Raw genomic sequence first — 18,874 nt, forward strand, 5'->3', positions numbered from 1 at the left:
TCAAAGTCTAGTCTGAGCCTCGGGAATATAGATCTCGATGCTGTCTGCCCGCTCCGAGGCTGAGTTCTGCCGGAAGGAGGCGGCCCGCTTGACTGCCATGAGCCTCCGCCGGGCCTCCTGCCGCCCCCTGTCTGGGAGGTCCAGGGATTTCTCCCTCATCACCAAACTCCTCTGTCGAATTGTCTTCTTTGGTACAGGAGCTAGTGGCTTTAGGAAAAAAGAGAGGATTTGAACAGTACTTCAACAATTTACTGGGGACGACAGTGATAAAAAGGACAAACAAATCTGTGTTTAAGGTTACCAAATTTGTTTGAAAAGTCTGGAAAAGAAGGCAAAATAGATTATTTAATGAGAACTTCTTCTTCAGATGTTTCCTTTTCTACATATAAATTAAGTATGTTAGTGATTTATTAATTTTGTTGTATTCAATGATGACTACTCTGTTGTATTTAATGTCTTTTTTATATTTATCTTGTTGTCCATATGTACGGGTTGAGCAACGTGTAACCGGAGTCAAATTCCATGTATGTGTACACACACATGGCCAATAAAGCTGATTCGGATTCTGATCTGAAGATTTGACTGTGAAAGATGCTTTAGTTTTTATTCTATTTCTGGACTAATAACAATAAAAAAGACAAATAACAGTACAGTCTTTCTTTCTGTACTCCAGTAAGGTTTTTGCTTAGGACTGTATGGAAATATATGGAGGGCAAACACCCTTCCAAAACTATAACAAACATACATATTTCAAAAACAATTCAACAGTATTGATTTGGTACAACTTGTTTCACTATTAAAAGGTGCTCAGAGAATTTAGAAGTTTGCACTCTTCTTAACACCGTGGTTTATGAAAACAGATAGGAAAACAGTTTTCACGTAGCTATTGCATTGTGTGTGGTTCAGTAAATAAAAATATAATAATATACGGGGTAAGAAAAAAAGCTGATAATGAAAAGACTCCCATCCCAAACAAATATAGACGGCCTTCCAAAAAACAGCCCCCCTCTTTTCTGCTCTCTCTCCCCTAATCACGTTTGTACAGTCCCTAATCTAAAACGTTCAATCAAGGAAATTTACATGAAAAAACAATCAGTGTGCCGTTCCTCACGTCTATCTGTTTTGCTTATGCTTCCCCAGGATGTCATTGAATCAGTTTCAGTCTTTGCGGTTTTTTAATCATCATACAAAATACATGCATGTAAAAACGCAGTAGCATCTTCTGACTGACAGGGCCGAGGCGGTCCCTCACCTTCTTCTCCGGGCTGTCCAAGGGCCTCCAGTTGTTGTTCTTGATCTGCTGCAGCTGGTCAAACTTCATGGTGACGTCCTCGATGGAGAGCTGCAGTAGGTCCCAGAACCCAGCCAGGTCCTGAGAGGTGGGCCGCGGCATGGCACTGGGGTCCTACGAGGGAAGAGGGGCAAAGAAAACATTCGCGTGAAGAGCCACATTGTTGGTTCAGTGCCTGTATTCCAGATAATAAGCACGCTTTTCACGCAGATTCACACTGTACTGCACATACAAATATGCATACAAAAGATTAATGCCTACACTAGCTATTGTACTTCAGCTTAAATCCACTAGATGTCCTTGTCAGACTCACCAAAACAGGCATGAATGCCAGTTTTGGGGGATTTGGGCTGAAATGAGAGATAACAACTTCTGATGGAGAGCAATCCTGTCTTATTTCCACGAATGAGCTCAGAAATAATAATCAGCTTTTGTCCGTTCAGTCCTTTTCATCAGTTAATTCCTAACATGAAAGAAACATCCAATTGACTCATTGTCTCTGCAACCGGCCTGCAGTTGCTGCAGGTTTTGTTGAGTCATGAGATTCTGTGCTAATTCTTAATAGATTGTTTTAGGTAGTTTTAGTCTAACTTTTTCTGATAGGTGTGGGCTTTGTATGTAGTCCCATCTGCTCAACGTGTTCATCATGCATCATTACTGCTTGCAGACGTAGATATGAACAGAGATGCTCAAAAAGAAAGCACAAAAGCTGTTTCTTTACTACGATACACATCCAATCAAATAACTAAACATTGAAAATCTACACCCACCTATATGTACTTTGTACTCTCAAAGAAACAAAGTTTATGGGACACATACTTTAGAACGAGGTAAGCATTTCTAATCCAAAATATTTAAGATCCAGGCTTCTCTTGCCAAATTTCTTCCTTACATATCTCATTAAATATTAAAACTGTGCAATAGTTGATACCTATCAAAATACAAACGTAAAAATTAAATTATAAATATGGGTTAACTGGACAGATCAACGCTCAATACATGAATGAGTGCAGTTTCTTTAAAACTATGATTAAAGCCACGGAGCACTGAGGAAACCATTTTTTCTAAAGCTGTTCAAGCGTTCCAGATAAACATCAATAAAACCTTTCAGCCAATCTTCAGTTGGCTGAGTATTTTTAGTTCATGCACCTACTGTATATTGTTCATGTACACATGCTTTGATTGTAATTATACTTCAAAAATAATTACGCAATTCAGTGCTTGTGTCTAAGGGATCATTTCTCTGAGAATACATAATGGTAATAGGTGCTTTACAAGTAGCATGATTGCAGTGGTTGTTTGAGAGTAAAGTGGTTGCACATATTTATTCTTTGCAGAGTTTAAGTCAACCTACTGTTCCAGTTTTTGATTTTTTTTCTCAAGCCTGCCGATTTTGCAATTTAAGCTATGATGGAACGTGTGGACTCGATAACCCCAGACACATTCCCAGACTCACAAACCTCATGACATTTAGATTAGGTGGCTGGTGAATGGTGCGGCTGTCTGATGGTATGATGGGTCTACAGTACGACGGCAGCGCCTGCTATTTCCTACATTTATCTGTGAGTTATTCCATTATTTTTATTTTTTAAATAATTTACTCGTGCGTACTCGTTTCCTGCATGATGTCCTGTCGTACTACTGCACTGTTTAAACAAAAAATATATCAAAGAAACGCAAAATGCTGTGATCCTATATAAGCTCAATGCTTCACAGAAAACAAGCAGAAAATGTGAAAGAAAAGCAGACTTTTTATTCAGAGCTTTCCTTAAGTTACAAATCACTGAATCAGATGACTTTTGACAAATTGTGCATCAGTGATACTGAAATAAGTTGACAGTAACTTTACAGTTATTTAAAAAAAATCTCTTGTGGTCTGACACAAATCCTCTACATTTGCATAATAATCCAACAGAAAGCCAGCCATTTACTTTGATATTGTCATAACATTATGAGATTAGTATAATTCTCTTTTCTACAGGAAATAATGAATCCAAATTACTCCTGAATCACTCCATCATGAAAGGTAAGCAGGGAACAGAGCGCATTTCTGTTATCTGTAATTGCCGAGGGGCCTCAGCACTTCATCAGCTTTATTCTGACCCCTGAACTTGTGATGTTCTGCAAACCGCCTCAGAAGTCTCAAGGCTTCAAATATCCAGAGCCGGCAGATTTAGGAGGAGTCAGTGAGTTTTAAGCCCCGGCTGTGGAAGTGTGTGCATTTAAATCCTGGATCTGCTCCAAGAGAAGAACACTGTTTGTCTCTCGTTCAGAGCAAATCAACTTTTAAGAAAGTTGATCCAGGCAGAGAGAAATTAGACGTCTCTTTAAGCTTCCAACGAGAGGGACACATTAAGCCGAAGTGTGAAGTAAGCATTGCATTAAATAGGAAAATATGTGCCATGTTGTCTATTTTTTACTTTTGTAACTGTTTTTACTTTTGTAACTGTTTTTGCACTATGTTTATATGTTTTTGCACTATGTTTATATGTTGTTTATATGTTATATGTTGTCTATTTTTTACTTTTGTTTTTGCACTATTCACTTTATGTCAGACAGCAGAGAAACATAATTTCAGGTCTTCTCTATGTTTGCACAAATGGAAGAAGTGACAATAAAACTGACTTTGACTTTTGTCGTGTGCAGAAATGCTGCATCTTTTTGCAAATGAAAACGCTGCGTTGTGAACCTGCATCATACAGTGTCCCTCAGCGGGACAAAGTACGGGACTTGGTCTAAAAGGCTGCTTCACTGTAATCCCTTTGCGATTCCTTCTTCCCCCGAATGAGCAGTTTCTGCTGCACATTGCAAAACAAGCAAGACTTCCTCTCATTACTCCTCACCAGCTTCGTTTGAAATATTGGGTCGTTGCTCGGATCAATAAAACGAGTTGTGAACAGTGCAATAAAGATATGAGGCAAACAAAAAAATGGGAGAAAATCCACTGGACAAAAGTTAATTTCACCGAGCAGCCGGTGTTTTTAGACTCGTTTGCTTTGTTCACTCTGCAGCGGCTGCAAAATCATTTTTCTTTACTCACTTAAAATTCAGATGTGATGTTTTGTGATTTATGCATCTACGAAAAAAGTTGAATGGAACCTCATCTTTTCAATTTTGACCTGAAGCTTACGAATGGGCTACGAGGCATCATGTGACTTGAATGCTGAGTTTTTCTCCATTGCCATGAAAATAATAAACTCTACCTTTTCTACAAAGACTGAGAAATGCTTCATGCGGAGCAATATGGCGAAACAATGGATACTATATTGGTTTGAATAGAGAAAATGGCAGCTGGTTCGTTCCACTCTTTTCTCTTTGTTGTACGCTTAACCATTCATGGACGATCACACATACATTATGTAGGGCTGCATAAAGACTTACGGGCCCTAATTGTCCATGATTGTGTGTGATTATGCAGGTGTGATGATGCCTGTTGTTATCGACAAACAGAACGTGTGATATGATGATAATAATATCTAAGTGTCATCAGCTGTGACACATAAGTCCCTTGACATACAGTAATTTTGAGCATGGAGGACACACACACACACACACACACACACACACACACACACACACACACACACACACACACACACACTCTGATGGGTTTCTTACCAGGTTTTGCTGACACAGCCAGTAGAATTGCTGGAATTTCTGGGACATAAGCAGCTGAGCGCTTCCCACTGCACTTCGGATTTTACCTAGAACTGAAACACACAACATATCAACACATACAGTGCAGGATATTAAAAACTGCCATGTGGTTGTATGCCTCGGCCAACTAGTCATGTTGCCGTTTACATCCGAGTATGTCTTTATCATTTTTTGTGTGTGAAATTGGCATAATTAGCATGAGTTATGGCCCAAAAAAATAGGTCATAGTGACCTTTGATTGCCAAATTCTAATCATTTTAACATGAGTGCAAGTGGAATTTTGTGCCAAATTTCGCAAGATATCTAAGAGAATAGAACAGACGTGACGTCTCAGTGACCTTTGACCTTTCAGCAACCAATTCTAATCAGTTGATCCTTGAGTCCAGAGGATGTTTCTGCCAAATTTGAGGAAATTCCTTCTAGGTATTCCTGAGATATCGTGTTCTTGAGAATGGACCAGTATGTATCATGGACGGATGACCCTGAAAATGTGATAACTGGTGCGGAGGCATATAATCCATGCACAGAAACAGCCTCAAATCAGACAAATATGAATCTTTCCACACAACACTCACTGTCCTCTGACAGGTCATTCTCTTCAGCCTCTGCCTCCATCTCTTTACACCAGCCCTCAATCCTCTTGGTCTCCGTGTGGAGCAGTTGCATGAACCAGCTCCCATCCCTCCTCAGGGAAGGGGATGCCCTGCCAGAGTCGCCCGGCGAGGCCGCGTTCTCCCGCGGGGAGGGGGGCTCCAGCTGCCAGTTGGTCTCGCTGGTGGTCTCCCTGGGGCTGGCGGGTTCAGCGGTGGTACGGTAATCCTCGCGGTAGCTGAAGAGCCCCTGGGTGCGCACGGTTCGCACCGCCCCGTACTGGGTGGGCGTGCTGGGCTCTGAGTGACGCTGGAAGCCCCCACCGAACTGCAGGCCCTTGTCCTCCATGGTGGGGAAGCCCTCCAGCTCCATGTCGGCCTGCACGGCTGCAGTCACACTGTTGGAGCGTTTGAACCTGCCTTGTCTGAGGGAGAAAGACAAAGATGAATACACACAGACCACAATGGCAAATAATGGCAGGGAGCAAACATCCAAGAGAGATGTCTTCTAATGAGCTTAAAATCACAGAACCATTATCTCACCCTTTCTTGTTGTCCTCCACCTGGATCCCGACAGAGTGGTACTCCCGCACACCTTTGCTTTCAGACTCAGAGTCTGTGGCTGCTTCCACCTAATGTGAAGAAATGATACAAACCAACAGTGCTTCTCATTATGCGAGCTTCCATTCCCCAGTGCTTCTAGGTTTATTGGTTTGGGACCGGACGGAGCACCTGAACTATACACAGCCTGTCAGAAAGTAAACACTGTATGATTTATGGAGGCCGCAAAGGCAACGAGACAGAGGAGGCTTCCTGCAGAGGATCTTAGGTTTCTACGGAAGTTAATCTAAAATATGAGAAAAAGGAGAATGTGCTGTGTGGTTTATTGTACATACATAATGTCTAAAAAAGCTAATATTTGTTATACATCCTCATAGTTGTAGCATTTGGAATATTTAGGCTTATTAAACAGTTGCCGTTCTACAGTTCGGTGAGGAAAATAGACACCACATATGCCACCATATGTGATGCTCAAATTTAGGTCACATCACATCAAATATACCGTACAGGAAGCATACAAATGAAGATATGGAGTATTTTGTTGGGCTATAATCTCTCATCATAAAGCCCCCAGTAGGCAGGACTAATATGTTCACATCAACAGATGATTATTGTGAAACATTATCACCTGACTCTGCAGTCGCCCTCAGCTTCACCATCAGATTTTTTAGCATCTTTCAGCTCATTATTTTGGTTTTACAGCCCACAACTTTACTGGTTTGTACTCTACTCAGCATCCTTGAGAACCAGCTAGTGATCAAAGTGCAAGCATTTGAGTCTGAACAGCCATATGTTGCTCAGAAGTTGGTTTAGATCAAACAAAAGCCAAAAGGAGAGTGAATATTGGAATTTACATTCATCAAATGGCCAGAAACACGACTTCAAATGAATGTCTGCTGGATGTGTAAATAGGCAACTGTTCAATTGACGGCAAAATCCCCAAGAAAAAAAGCTCAGTACTTAAAGTTAGATACTATGGATTGGTCTTTGCCAAGTATCCACAGCTGTGCGACCACACAGTGACAGATAGGGCAACATTAGTGGATATCATGGGATGGAAAGGAAGAGTGACGGATGATGATCCCGCCTGCCCCTGCATGGCTGCCATCCTGATCCAGGGGCCCAGGCCCAGAGCCTCTTTATCGCCGCCTGCACCGCTCCCCGGAGCCCCATGTCTTACAGACTTTATGGAAACCCTGTCAGAGCTCACCATCTCTGCTATGCTTTTCTATCTATCTGTATCTATCACTCCTTCCTTGTTCCTCCACTTGTTCATCTCTTTCCTGATTCATTTATTTGCTTTCTCTCTTTGACCACCATGAACAATTTTCTGCTGGCTTACTGTCACAATATATTAATTTTATTGTCATTTCAGTATTTCTTCTTTAGTGCCGACTGAGCTTCTTATTTATTATTGTGAGTACCAGAACGGGTCTGCAAATAAGATGTGATATGATGGTACAGAGTGGTTGAATATAGGCCTGGGCGATTCAGAGAAAATCAGGTATCGCGTCAATATCGTAACAATGAGATTTTTGATAAATAATTCATCAATAATAAATGCGTAATGTGCATATAATGAGTATGTAGGTAAAGGCAAATAATAGGACAGCTAGAACAGTATTGTAGTTCATAAAAACCTTTACTGTAATGCAGCCTTTAAGAGCAGGAAAAGACACTTTATGCCATATTACAATATCCAAACTCAAAGACAATATCTGGTTTCATCATGATATTGATATACTGTATTATTAATATATTGCCCATGCAGCCCTACCGGATAATGAGAGAGATGTAAAGATGCGGTCCAATATTTTCGTTTATGAACCAAAGATCGATAATAAAATACAAATGACATTCCCATCAGTGTTTGGTGCTAAATGTTAGCACCGCTGAGCCTAAGAAATGGCCTAATGAGCTGCTGGAGAGGCTAAAAGAAAAATAAAGTATATTCCTTTAATACAAGACTATTGTCAGAGAAAAACTGATTTCCTTTTAATATATGATGTTTCATGGCCTGTGACGCATGGGTGAACTTTAGTATCTTTTTTTATTTGTAATTTATTTTTATAATTAAAAGCTATGTCTATTTTATAATGTAATTGTTTTTCACAAATACACTACATGTATTATAATTTGTTTCTCCCTATTAGCTTATTTTCTCATTGCACAGCTGTCTGTTCATTCTGCCTGTCTGTCTGCGTCTGGCCTGGCCAGCGAGCTTGTCTACCTCATGCATGTATTTATGTGTTTATGTATTTATGTATACGACACCAGACAGCAGGCCCATGTAGGAAATGCACGGCCCGCCACTGTGTTCCGGACCGAAGACAATACACATCATTGTTGTTCTTATAGCTTAAAACATATCTCTGGGATGACGGGAGGAATTTGTTCATCGCGTTGTGTCACTGACTCTGTTCCTTAAATGGCTTGATTAATGATTTTACAACCGGTGTCGAGTAACAACTATCATCTCTGCCTTCTCCACCAGCGTAATTGCAAGAGCCAGCCGCAAATATCCATATGAGGCCTTTAGATCGTCTGGCATTAACAAACCTTCAGCTCAATACACAAGGCACTGGTTCAAAATAGGGCATGCCTCTGTTGTGAGGAAATGTCAACCCTAGCGTTAGTCTGGAGTGGTTAGTATTAAAGCTTCGGGAGTGACATTTTTGGAGAGCTATTTTGTATGCCATCCGGCCGTTTGGCTGGAGCCGTTAGCAGGGATGAAATGTGTGTGGAGCTGCTTGCTGAGGTGGCCCCCATTGCTTTGTGTTAGAAGCAGAGCAAAGTCCACCTCATGAAAAGAGAATGAGTTTCATGTCTGTGATGGATGAGGACGGAAGGAGGGCAAAACGTCCAGGAGGCTGTAGAGAGGCTGTTGATTTATGTCCAGCAGGTTTACCTACCCTGAAGATGTTTTGGTCTACCTACATAGAGACACACACACACACACACACACACACTGCATCAGTAATTACAGTCACATCGTCAGCACAGGTGTGGAAACTGTGAGCATCAGCAAAAAGTTGAACAGAGCCACTGTGCCTTTCATCCAAAACACACAAACACCACCTGGTGACATTTCCCTACCAGCAACTGTGTTTAAGGTTAAAAGCTTTGACTTCCCTCGTTGCGCAACGTCAAAATGGCTCCAAATAAAACTATCTCTGTAAATACATCAATTAATACTGTAGAACACACACATGTCTCAACTTTAGTTGAAGCACGTTCAAGGATGCGATAAAGTGGTCCGTAGGGACAACAGGAAGTCAGACTACACCACGTCCGCACGGTCAAAGATCAAAGATATGTTGACCCTCTCCGAGATGGAAGTGTCAAACAGGAAATGGCAAATCAATACAGTGGCAGGCTAATTGGGGTTAATTACACTGCCAGCAGTAGGTGAAGCAGACTGATTGGCCATGTGATATTATGTCAATGTCAGGGTGAAGTTGTCTGCATTATAGATAAATCAATACTTGAACCTAGAGTTGCCTGCTGCGACATATTATTGTCATCGAAACCGGCAGGCAACAATATAGTAGTTATAGAGAGCAGCTCACACCCACACGCAAAGAAACCTAACATGTTTCTTTTGTTATTTATTGAGGTCGCAATTACATCATATTTCGTTGAGTACTTTAATGGAACAGTTCTTTCAAGGAAAGTCTCCAAAAATGAACAACCGCTTATTAACTCAACTCGCCAAATTATATTTAAAATAACTGTTAGAATCAGACGAGAGATGTTAAGAAAACATCCTGGGAAATTATTAGGAATTTGGCCCAGTTAAAGCATGTATTATTTCCCAACATGCTCTCTATAATGCTAACGCGATGCATCCAAGTCTGGTCTAGAATGAATAAACTATGAATACACTTTTTTTTTTGATCTAAAGGAATTAAAAATTAAATAAATTGAGTATAAATTTGTTGATTTGGCTCCTGAAAAAAACACTACATTTTGTCCTCCACCAGGTTAATAAAAATACCAAAATTCACAGAAGAAATATGAACTAAGTGTCCTCAAACTCCCTTAAACTCTGATGTAAAAGCTGCCCACTCTACATTCTTATCCCTCTTGAATGTCCCTGTAAATGCAGGCTGCACCGGCCTTGTTAATTAAAAGTGATTATGGACTTAACACACATCACCGGAGCCCATTTTAAAGCCAATATAATCTTTTCTCTCACTCACATGTGCACACATACAAATACATTTACTTGCTCCCTGGCTACTCCATCCTTTACTTCACGTTCCCTTCCTCTAAAAGGTGAGGCCTATATTTATCTCACCCACTGTCACACATTGGATTTGTATTCTCCTCTGTTGGTTGCATGCATGTTGATTCGGTAAAGGTGGAAAGTTCTCTGAAGCATGACAACGAGGTTTTCCTGCTGCAGTTCTGCAGTTTAAAATTAGCACTCCTCCGTGTGGTCAGGTGCCCTGATCATCCCTAGAATGAAAACAGGAAACTGAGAAAGTCATCTGCTCATTGACCGAGTGATGCGGCGACTAAGACACTGAATGAATGAGTGAGGGAGGAAGTCACACAATCAATAAATGAGTCAGGGAGTGAACACTTTGAGTGAGCAAATGAATCAAGATGTTTACACGAGGCAGGCAATTACTGGAACCTGGTGACTGTGAAACCTGCGTTTACATTCAACGTATTCAACCCCTATTTGTGAAGCAAGGCTGGCATTTAACATGTACTAGTGATGACTGATACAGGCACTGTTGTGAGATCTTTTTCTTTGGCTCTATTATGGGATTATTTTAAACATATCCATCTTAGTTCCAGTTAAATGTTAGTAACATATTGGATTTGGCCCAACAACACAAGTGGCCAGAATACGAATGCAACTTAATAAAAGGCCCATTCAAATATTACTAAGCCATAAAATGCTGATTTCCAAATATTTCCCGGTCACGTAATACTCCCTGTAGTTTTAGATTTTTACACATGGATTTAGAAACATTTCACTGTATTGTGTAAATGGGAGCAATTAATTTAATACAAATAGCCTCCAACACATTAGTTTTAGCAGTCTATTAAAATGATGTACTGTAATATGATAAACATCCACCACAGATTTTTAGACTTTAACCAAAGTACCAAAGTACTATATTACAGTAGTGTTTGGGCAAAACTTGCTGCTGGGTATTCTCTAACTTTAGATGATACAACACAGAGAGTGTAGTATCAACTGACTTTGAAGGGATTATTTATTCTAAAAATGCTTTTGTGTAATTTGGGTGTTCTTCTTTATATCACCTTGAAGAAGAAGAAGAAGAAGAAGAAGAAGAAGAAGAAGAAGAAGAAGAAGAAGAAGAAGAAGAAGAAGAAGAAGAAAAAACACAGCAATTACCCTTAAAGGTGGGCTTGATTTAATTTGGCAAAAAACTTGAACATCGCCCAACGACATTCAAACACCTACAGCCACAAATTAATGAAGTGATTCTTTTTCTCCCATTTGAAAGGTTTAACTTTGTCCTGGACTTTTGAGTACAAGCATTAATTACTGAGAATACGAGGGAGAGATTAATGAAAGTAGACGAAGTAGGCGAATAATGTCTGTAAAGATGGTTCAGGGGCTGAGAACGTAAGAAACAGGACAAGGACCACTAAATATGCACAGAGCAAGAGAAGATGCCAACAATGGCTTTGAAAATCTCAAATTCACACAATAACTTTGATAGTCTGCTTTGATAAAATGCCATAAATGGCCCTGAGGTGATGATGTGAGCTGACACTGATTCCTCAGCCTTTGTTGTGCAACCTTTAGACTGCGACTGCAGATCAACAACACCAGGACCTCAGCTTGTGTCAGAGAGGCTGACAAATCCAAGATAAGATCGTCATGGAGGTGGAGAGAGACAAAGAGAAAAAGGGAGCGAAAGGGAGAGGAGGAGAGAGGGAGCATAAGGTCAGAGAGGAAGACAAATAGGTGTAGTAAATGGAGAAGGAGGGAATGAACCGTGGAGTGAACTTCATTCACTACAACCTGCTCCAGCAGGAGTCCAATCTTAATTGATGGATTCCGGTAAGATGACTCACTCTTGCTATTTTTAGCTGCTGAAAAGAGAACATTGTCTCTGAGTTGAATTGATGTGTGTGTGTTTTTGTGTGTGTGTGTTTGTTTGAGTATTCTGTATTATTATGCAGCCATGCATAGGTTTGAGTTCTCCTCATTACTCCCCCTCTGAGACCAGACTAACCTGTATCCCTATAGAGGACCGAGGTGTCTTTAAGTACTCCTCGGCCTTCGACACCAGGATGGCCTTGTCGCAGGTGAGCACCGAGCTGTGGCTGTCTGTGGACGGGTGTCTTTTTCCAGCCGTGACGCCGGCTGCCTCCATGGCTATGGTCACAGCCTTGGCGCTGTCCAGGCTGTCGGTGGAGTTATAAAGGGCCCTGCCTGGATTCAGGCCCAGGCTGAGGCCGTCGGGGGCCCACATCCCCCCATGAGGGTGCCTCCCCTCATGGTAGGCGTCCTGGGTGGACTCGGTGCTGCTCTGGGCCGTGATGGAGATGAGGGGTTTGGAAGTGGTACGGGGCGGGACCGGAGGAGGGGCCTTCTTGTAGTTGGATGTGTAGGTGATGGCTGGAAAAGGTGAAAAGACATAATTATTCTAAAATGTCATTTATATTGTCGTGTCACTGCCATTACAGAACTTTATATGTACCGTATATGTTCATTTGCACGCTATTTCAAAGAAAATATAATTATGTTTTAGGATTTAAGAATGTAACAAAGTTCACACTGAAACATTCAGCAAAAAAAAATACCTATTCATCTACTTAAAACCAGAGTATATCCTGTAAAGAAGGGAAAGTCATAAATATTCCCTCTGGTGTTTGAAATCATCCTTTATAAATGATTTGTTAAACAATAACGCTTAAAATAATGATACCCCATTCTCAACCCCGCCATGCATCATCCGAAGCATGAAAGGATGAGGTTGATGATATTGTCTATATCTTTATTAATGCCAACAATAATGAATTAAAACCAGAACCAACAAAGCATTAGTTTGTCTCCTCGTACTTTCTCACTTCCGTCCCCTGTGTGTGGCACCAAGTCTAATTTATATGTTCCTACTGAGGACATGAAATACATTCATTCAAAACGAGTCATTTTAAATCAATTCCTAAAACAACTAGACACGCAAACAAGAGTAAAGAGAGAATGTATTGGGGACTATTTTCAGCGGGCAGATTAATACACATTCAGAGGTGTATTTGTTATTTTTGAAAGCAGGTGGTGTATCAACTTAAACCGTGTGGCTCCTTAATGTGGAGCTCTATGGTACACATATTTAATCCTTGTTAGTAGGACCAACCCGTTGTTGGTTATTGGTAAAACAATTAAAGTGTAGAATATCACCAGACTTTTCCTTTATTCATCTGCCATGTACCCATCAACCCTCTTCATCGTGTTATTTTGGGTCTGATTGTTCAGGTTGTAATAAACCTTCTCGATACTCATTCAACAGACAATCAGATGATTAAGCTTCTGGCTACAGATCCAAATATGTATTTCGCTGCAACATTGAATGTGTGTGAATCTCCACAATCCTTCCAAGATCAGAATATGGCAGAGACATCACGCAGACACCACATATTTGTCATATGACAACAAGCCGTTTAATGAAAGTACTTTCCAATGTATGAGCGATTACTGTTATTGCTGAGCTAACTCACTTTCATTACCCAATGACCTCATTAGCGTATACGTGGCGAGCTAATACATCATGGCAATTATGATGGGACATTAGGCAGCAACAGCATTTGTTTCACAACTTTATAAAATATAGCTGGTTACTAAATCTGTGGAAGCATAATTCATGGCAAACTGCTGATCATCTCATTGATCCAAGCTGCTGGCTGAGCGAGTACCTTCTGTTCAAGGGGAGCGTTTGCCAGCCTGCTCTCCTTAAAGCTACGTTCCCATGCAACACACCTGCGTTGCGAGTTAAGTTTCAAGGAAAAAGGAATTTTTTTTCGTCGTATGGGAATGTCATTTTGTAGGAGACGGGGTAGGTTTGCCTCTCACACACCTTGGTCCTCCCCTCACGTCCAGTTTCAGTGCTCAGGTGGGCAACGTTTAAATGATCTGAATATATAGTTTTGGGAATAAGTGGATTGAGTAACAGAGGACTCCAAAGCCTCTGTGACATGAGACACTCATCAGACATGGATGCATGGTAAAAAAAAATCAACAGTACTCATGCGTGGAGGATCCTGGTGAGGAGATACCTGACAGCTCTCGCCTTCTTATTCTGTCCATCTCATGACAGAAAGAGGGGGATTACTTCTTTCAAGTGCAAACGATCCACAGAGCGATGGACTTGAGGAACGGGTCATGAACGCCTTTCTAAGCTTCGACGTGTCCTTGTTTTCAAACAAGACCTCAACAGACGAGCTCAGTCAGTGTGGGTACAGGATGAAGCGTCTGAAGCACAAGCGGTTTGATCAATGCTGAGAGCGTGCCAGGTACCTCCGAGCCAGAAACAGAAGGAAGAGATAAGGCGAAGAGGAAGAACACAGGTTAAGTTATGGGTTATCCTTTTCCTTGACAAAGAGGTAAACCGGGTTGAACTCTGTGTTTCTGTTTCTCACTTACAAATGCTTCCATCACACAAAGCAATTAAGGAAGTCCTTCTGAGTCCAACATATGATCTATTTTGAGTTTTAACGAGCTGCAGATTCCCCAAAGTTAATAAATAGCATTCCAGCCTAATTACATTGCAGCCTGAACACATTGTTGTTTGCGACCTTTTTTTTTAGAAAGAGCATCTTTTAAGGAAAGAATACAAACCCAGGGCTTGACCTCAAACCTGTAACACCTTGTGGCCTCTTTCTCATTCATATGTTGGCTGTGTTTATAAATAGCTATATGTCAGGACTATGAAGAGCGTCATGCTCTGGGGGATTCATGACTCATGCTGCTGTCCATTCACAAAATGAACTCCTCATGGCTGAAGAGAGGCATTAGGGAAGAACAAGGCAGAGAGAAAATAGAGATGCAGAGGTGAGAGGGGGGACAGGAGAGCGGATCCGTGCAGACAGGATGAGAGGGCGAGAGAGAGAGGGTTGGCGTGTGTGAGATAGAGAGTGAAGATAAATCAGGCAGCGAGGAGAGAAAGAAGTAGGAAAGAGATGACCCATTCAGGGGGCATGATTCAGCAGGAGGACCAGAATAGAGCCATTATTAGCCAGCCAGTCGTGCAAAGGGGAGTCATAATTCCTGCTCCCGTCCTGGCAGTGCCAGCGTTACTCAGCATTTAGATTCCATCTGAAGTCAACACAGCCGGTGCACACCCGCTCACCCGCTCGCAGTAAAAGTGTGCACATCAACCAAATGATCCACCATAATCGTGCAATAATATGAAAATAAAGCGGTGTGCAGACTCTCATGAGCACGAGAGGTGTTCATAAAAGAAGCTCATTAATTGCAACAAACTGGCGCGCCAGACTGTTTCACCAGACAGTGCTGAGCAACCACAGCTGGATTAACAGTGAGGCGAGGCTGCTGTGGCATTAATTGCAGTTTTTTGGCAAGGAATTTGCCCCACAATATCAAGGCGCGTCCTGTTTTGCCTAATCTTGTGGCTCTGTCTTGTTTTCAGATTGTATTTCAGCTTTTATCAGTGGTGCTCAAACCGCCGGGCCTATTCCACTGCAAAGGAGGGGGATCCTTCCAAAGTTGAATTAATTAGATTTATCAGATTCATTCGTGAAGGAACAATGGCCGAGCAAGCAAGGCAATCAAGATGTATTCAGACAGTCAAACCACATGTAAAGTAAAAGATGGTCAGATTGTGGACAAGGAAGACTTAAAAGAGTAGATAGTGTAACTGTAGAATATAAACAGCTTCCATTATTGGCGTCTATAGACTCCGACCTGGTGTCTCCATACAAGGAAACACCAAGCTCCACAAAGCAAGAGGTGGGAAGTGACTCCCCCTTGGGGAGTGTAGATTCATACTTTTCCAAAGTGGCTATTTAGCATCTAAACAGCTGTCAATATGCCTCTGTAAACATCTCCTCCTTGTATGCCAGCTTTCAGGAAACAGTATGTACGGTGAGTACAGTTTAAAAGAGGTATGTGAACAACAGCGGCATCTCTAGAAGCTGCTTAATGCATTCAGTGTGAATACTCCATTTAATCTCTCTCTCTCACACACAACACACACACACACACACACACACACACACACACACACACACACACACACACACACACACACACACACACACACAGTGAGTTTGATTAACGTGAGACACAAAGGCAGTGATTCAACCACTCCATCTCTGTAGGACCTCTCTATCTATCAGGACTGGCTTGTATGCTGACATGGGGAGGTGGGGAGGGGGGGGGGGGGGGGGTCTTAGTGACACGTCATTAAGAGTCTTTCTTCCACGTTGGATTTATCACTGTAGAGGAAATGCAGCAGTTTGTTTTGCAGCAGGCTTTTAAGGATATGTAAATGCTCTTGGGCGAGGGAGGGAGAGGAAGACCGATGACCAACTCCATTATTGCCACTGTGAGCGTTGCAGACAATACGGATCTTGTTATAAAAATAGCTAGCTATATATAACAAAAAACGCATTTAGAGTCATTCCTCCAACTCACTTAACCGACCCTTCCTTTGTTGGCCTATAATGCCAAGTCACACTGCCGAGGCCGTCTTTAAGCAACTCTCTTGCTCCTGGTCCCGGTGACACATCACCAGTTGGACCAGTGGTTCTGTAACTGTGGGGCGAACCCCTCTAGTGGGGCACGGAGGTATTACAGGTGGGGCGCGGGGGGAAATGCAGAATGTCTTTATTTCAAGACCTTTATGAGAACTTCACAAATTACAAAAGTACACAAACATAAAACGTCATTAATAAATACATGGCGAAATGCCTGTGCTTTCGTGGAAACGCTTGCCTTCTTGCCAAAAGTCGATCCCTGTGCTGTTCCGTCTCTCAAAACAGAAAACAGATCTAAGCTCAACATTGAGCATGAACTGACAGCGGCCGTATCAAATCGTTTTAAAAAGATGTGTAGAGGAAAGCGGCTCATTATACTGATACACCGTGATGGCTCACATATCTGCACTCTGTTTGGCACAGGTTGAACGTTATTGTTATTATCTTGAAAAGATATTCAGTGTAAAACTCAGTCAAACTCTTTATTGCCAAATATTTGAACTTGTTTTGTTTAGTTTTTCATAGGTTGCACTTTATTGTTATTATCTTGAAATATATTCAGTTGCAGCCACAATAAGCTATTTCTTTTCACCAAATATTAGTTATTTTTTGCACAGATAGAACTGTATTTGCGTTCTAACAAAGTGATACACATTTTATTGTTTTTTTGTCTGGTTTACTTGAAAGTAGTTGCAATTTTCTCTATTCTCTTATTTGAAAAAGCACGGATGGAGGAGTCACACAAACTTATTTCAAGAAAAATTCAGCATAGACCATTTTGTGGCAACTTTATTGGGGCAAGAACATTGTTCTTTCTCCAAAGTGGGGTGTGACAAAAAAAAGGTTTGAGAACCACTGAGTTAGACGCATTCCACTGAGCTCTTAACCTCACCCTGCATGGAAACAAATCAGCTTCTCATCGACTAGAGGGCTCACTTAAATGCACAACAGCAGCCAATAGTGGAAACATGCTGGTGTGTGTGTGTGTGAGAGTTTGTGTGTGTGTGTGTGTGTGTATGGGCACTCGTTTAATATTGCAGACTTTGTGATGGAGGGACGTTCCAGGCAGGTTTCAGAAAGTGGCGCTATCATAAATAAGTCAAGTGATAGCAAAGAAACCACTTTAAAAAATCAAACAAAAGGAGGAGGGTATGTTGTAGTGTGAGTGACTCATTTTATATTCAATAAACTCCTAATTGTTAGTTTGAATATTGCTGCTAGTTCACTGCATGGTTACTAGTCGTTCATTAAATGTGTGAGTAATTGCATACACATTATTTAATGAGCTGAACAGCAACCTGTGTTTCATTTCAATCTCTCGCATTGAAACGGAGCAATGGAGGATGCCCCAGGTAGCAGGATTACCTGGGGTTTGTTGGAGAGTCCGATCAATGCTGCAGGTGGAGGGGAGGCAGAACTGGATCCCTGAAAACAATGGAGTGGGGTGGATATTCAGAAAAGTGGGCATTTTTGCCCAAACATAGAGTACAATCTATCCACACAAAACATACGCAGAGTCTACATCAAGTAACCAGCACTCACACAATTGCTCCTCTTTTTGTTCTTCTTTGAATGTTTACTTGGATTATGCATATCTGATGTTTATTGTCTTCCATTTTCAGATGGACGCAGAGAGGCTGGCGTGAATAGGTCAACACACCATCACCTGACCTGGCTTCATGGCCCTGCTGCTCCCAACATGGTCTCACCACTGACCGGAAAGGGCTACACTCTCACAAGATGACCAAATATAAAAATGAAAGCTGACTCCTGTCAAGGTCCAGTGTACTTCCGTGGTGTAGCAGTACAGCTGCAGATGTTGGTCTTGTGTGATCCACACAAACCAGGGATCAATTGATATTACCAGGCTGGTATGAGTTGAGATTATTTTTGAATTTTAGATACATTTTACTGCGATGTTCTTGAAGAGTATGGCATATTAATAAACGCATTTTTATTTGTGATAGGGTAAGAATGCATTTTCATTTCTGTTTTTATGAACGCATCATTATCATTATGTATGTATTATGTCGCAAGTGCTTGTTGAGGTGCAAGATCATGATCC

General features: G+C 41.4%; 1 protein-coding gene across 1 annotated transcript in view; it reads right to left on the reverse strand.

Moving 5' to 3' along the window:
- The window catches only part of dlgap2a (discs, large homolog-associated protein 2a), a gene marked incomplete at its 3' end in the record, with an annotated part of 137,644 nt that continues 118,770 nt past the window's right edge, over positions 1–18,874 (reverse strand). The window contains exons 7-12 of the mRNA XM_079216823.1: positions 12,327–12,712; positions 6,082–6,170; positions 5,524–5,963; positions 4,910–5,001; positions 1,228–1,405; positions 1–200 (exon numbers count right to left, since the gene is read on the reverse strand). Coding sequence (XP_079072949.1) covers positions 1–200; positions 1,228–1,405; positions 4,910–5,001; positions 5,524–5,963; positions 6,082–6,170; positions 12,327–12,712 — 1,385 coding nt within the window. The remainder of the gene's footprint in view (positions 201–1,227; positions 1,406–4,909; positions 5,002–5,523; positions 5,964–6,081; positions 6,171–12,326; positions 12,713–18,874) is intronic.

This window comes from Taurulus bubalis, assembly GCF_910589615.1.
Source record: "Taurulus bubalis genome assembly, chromosome: 4".
Lineage (NCBI taxonomy): Eukaryota > Metazoa > Chordata > Actinopteri > Perciformes > Cottidae > Taurulus > Taurulus bubalis.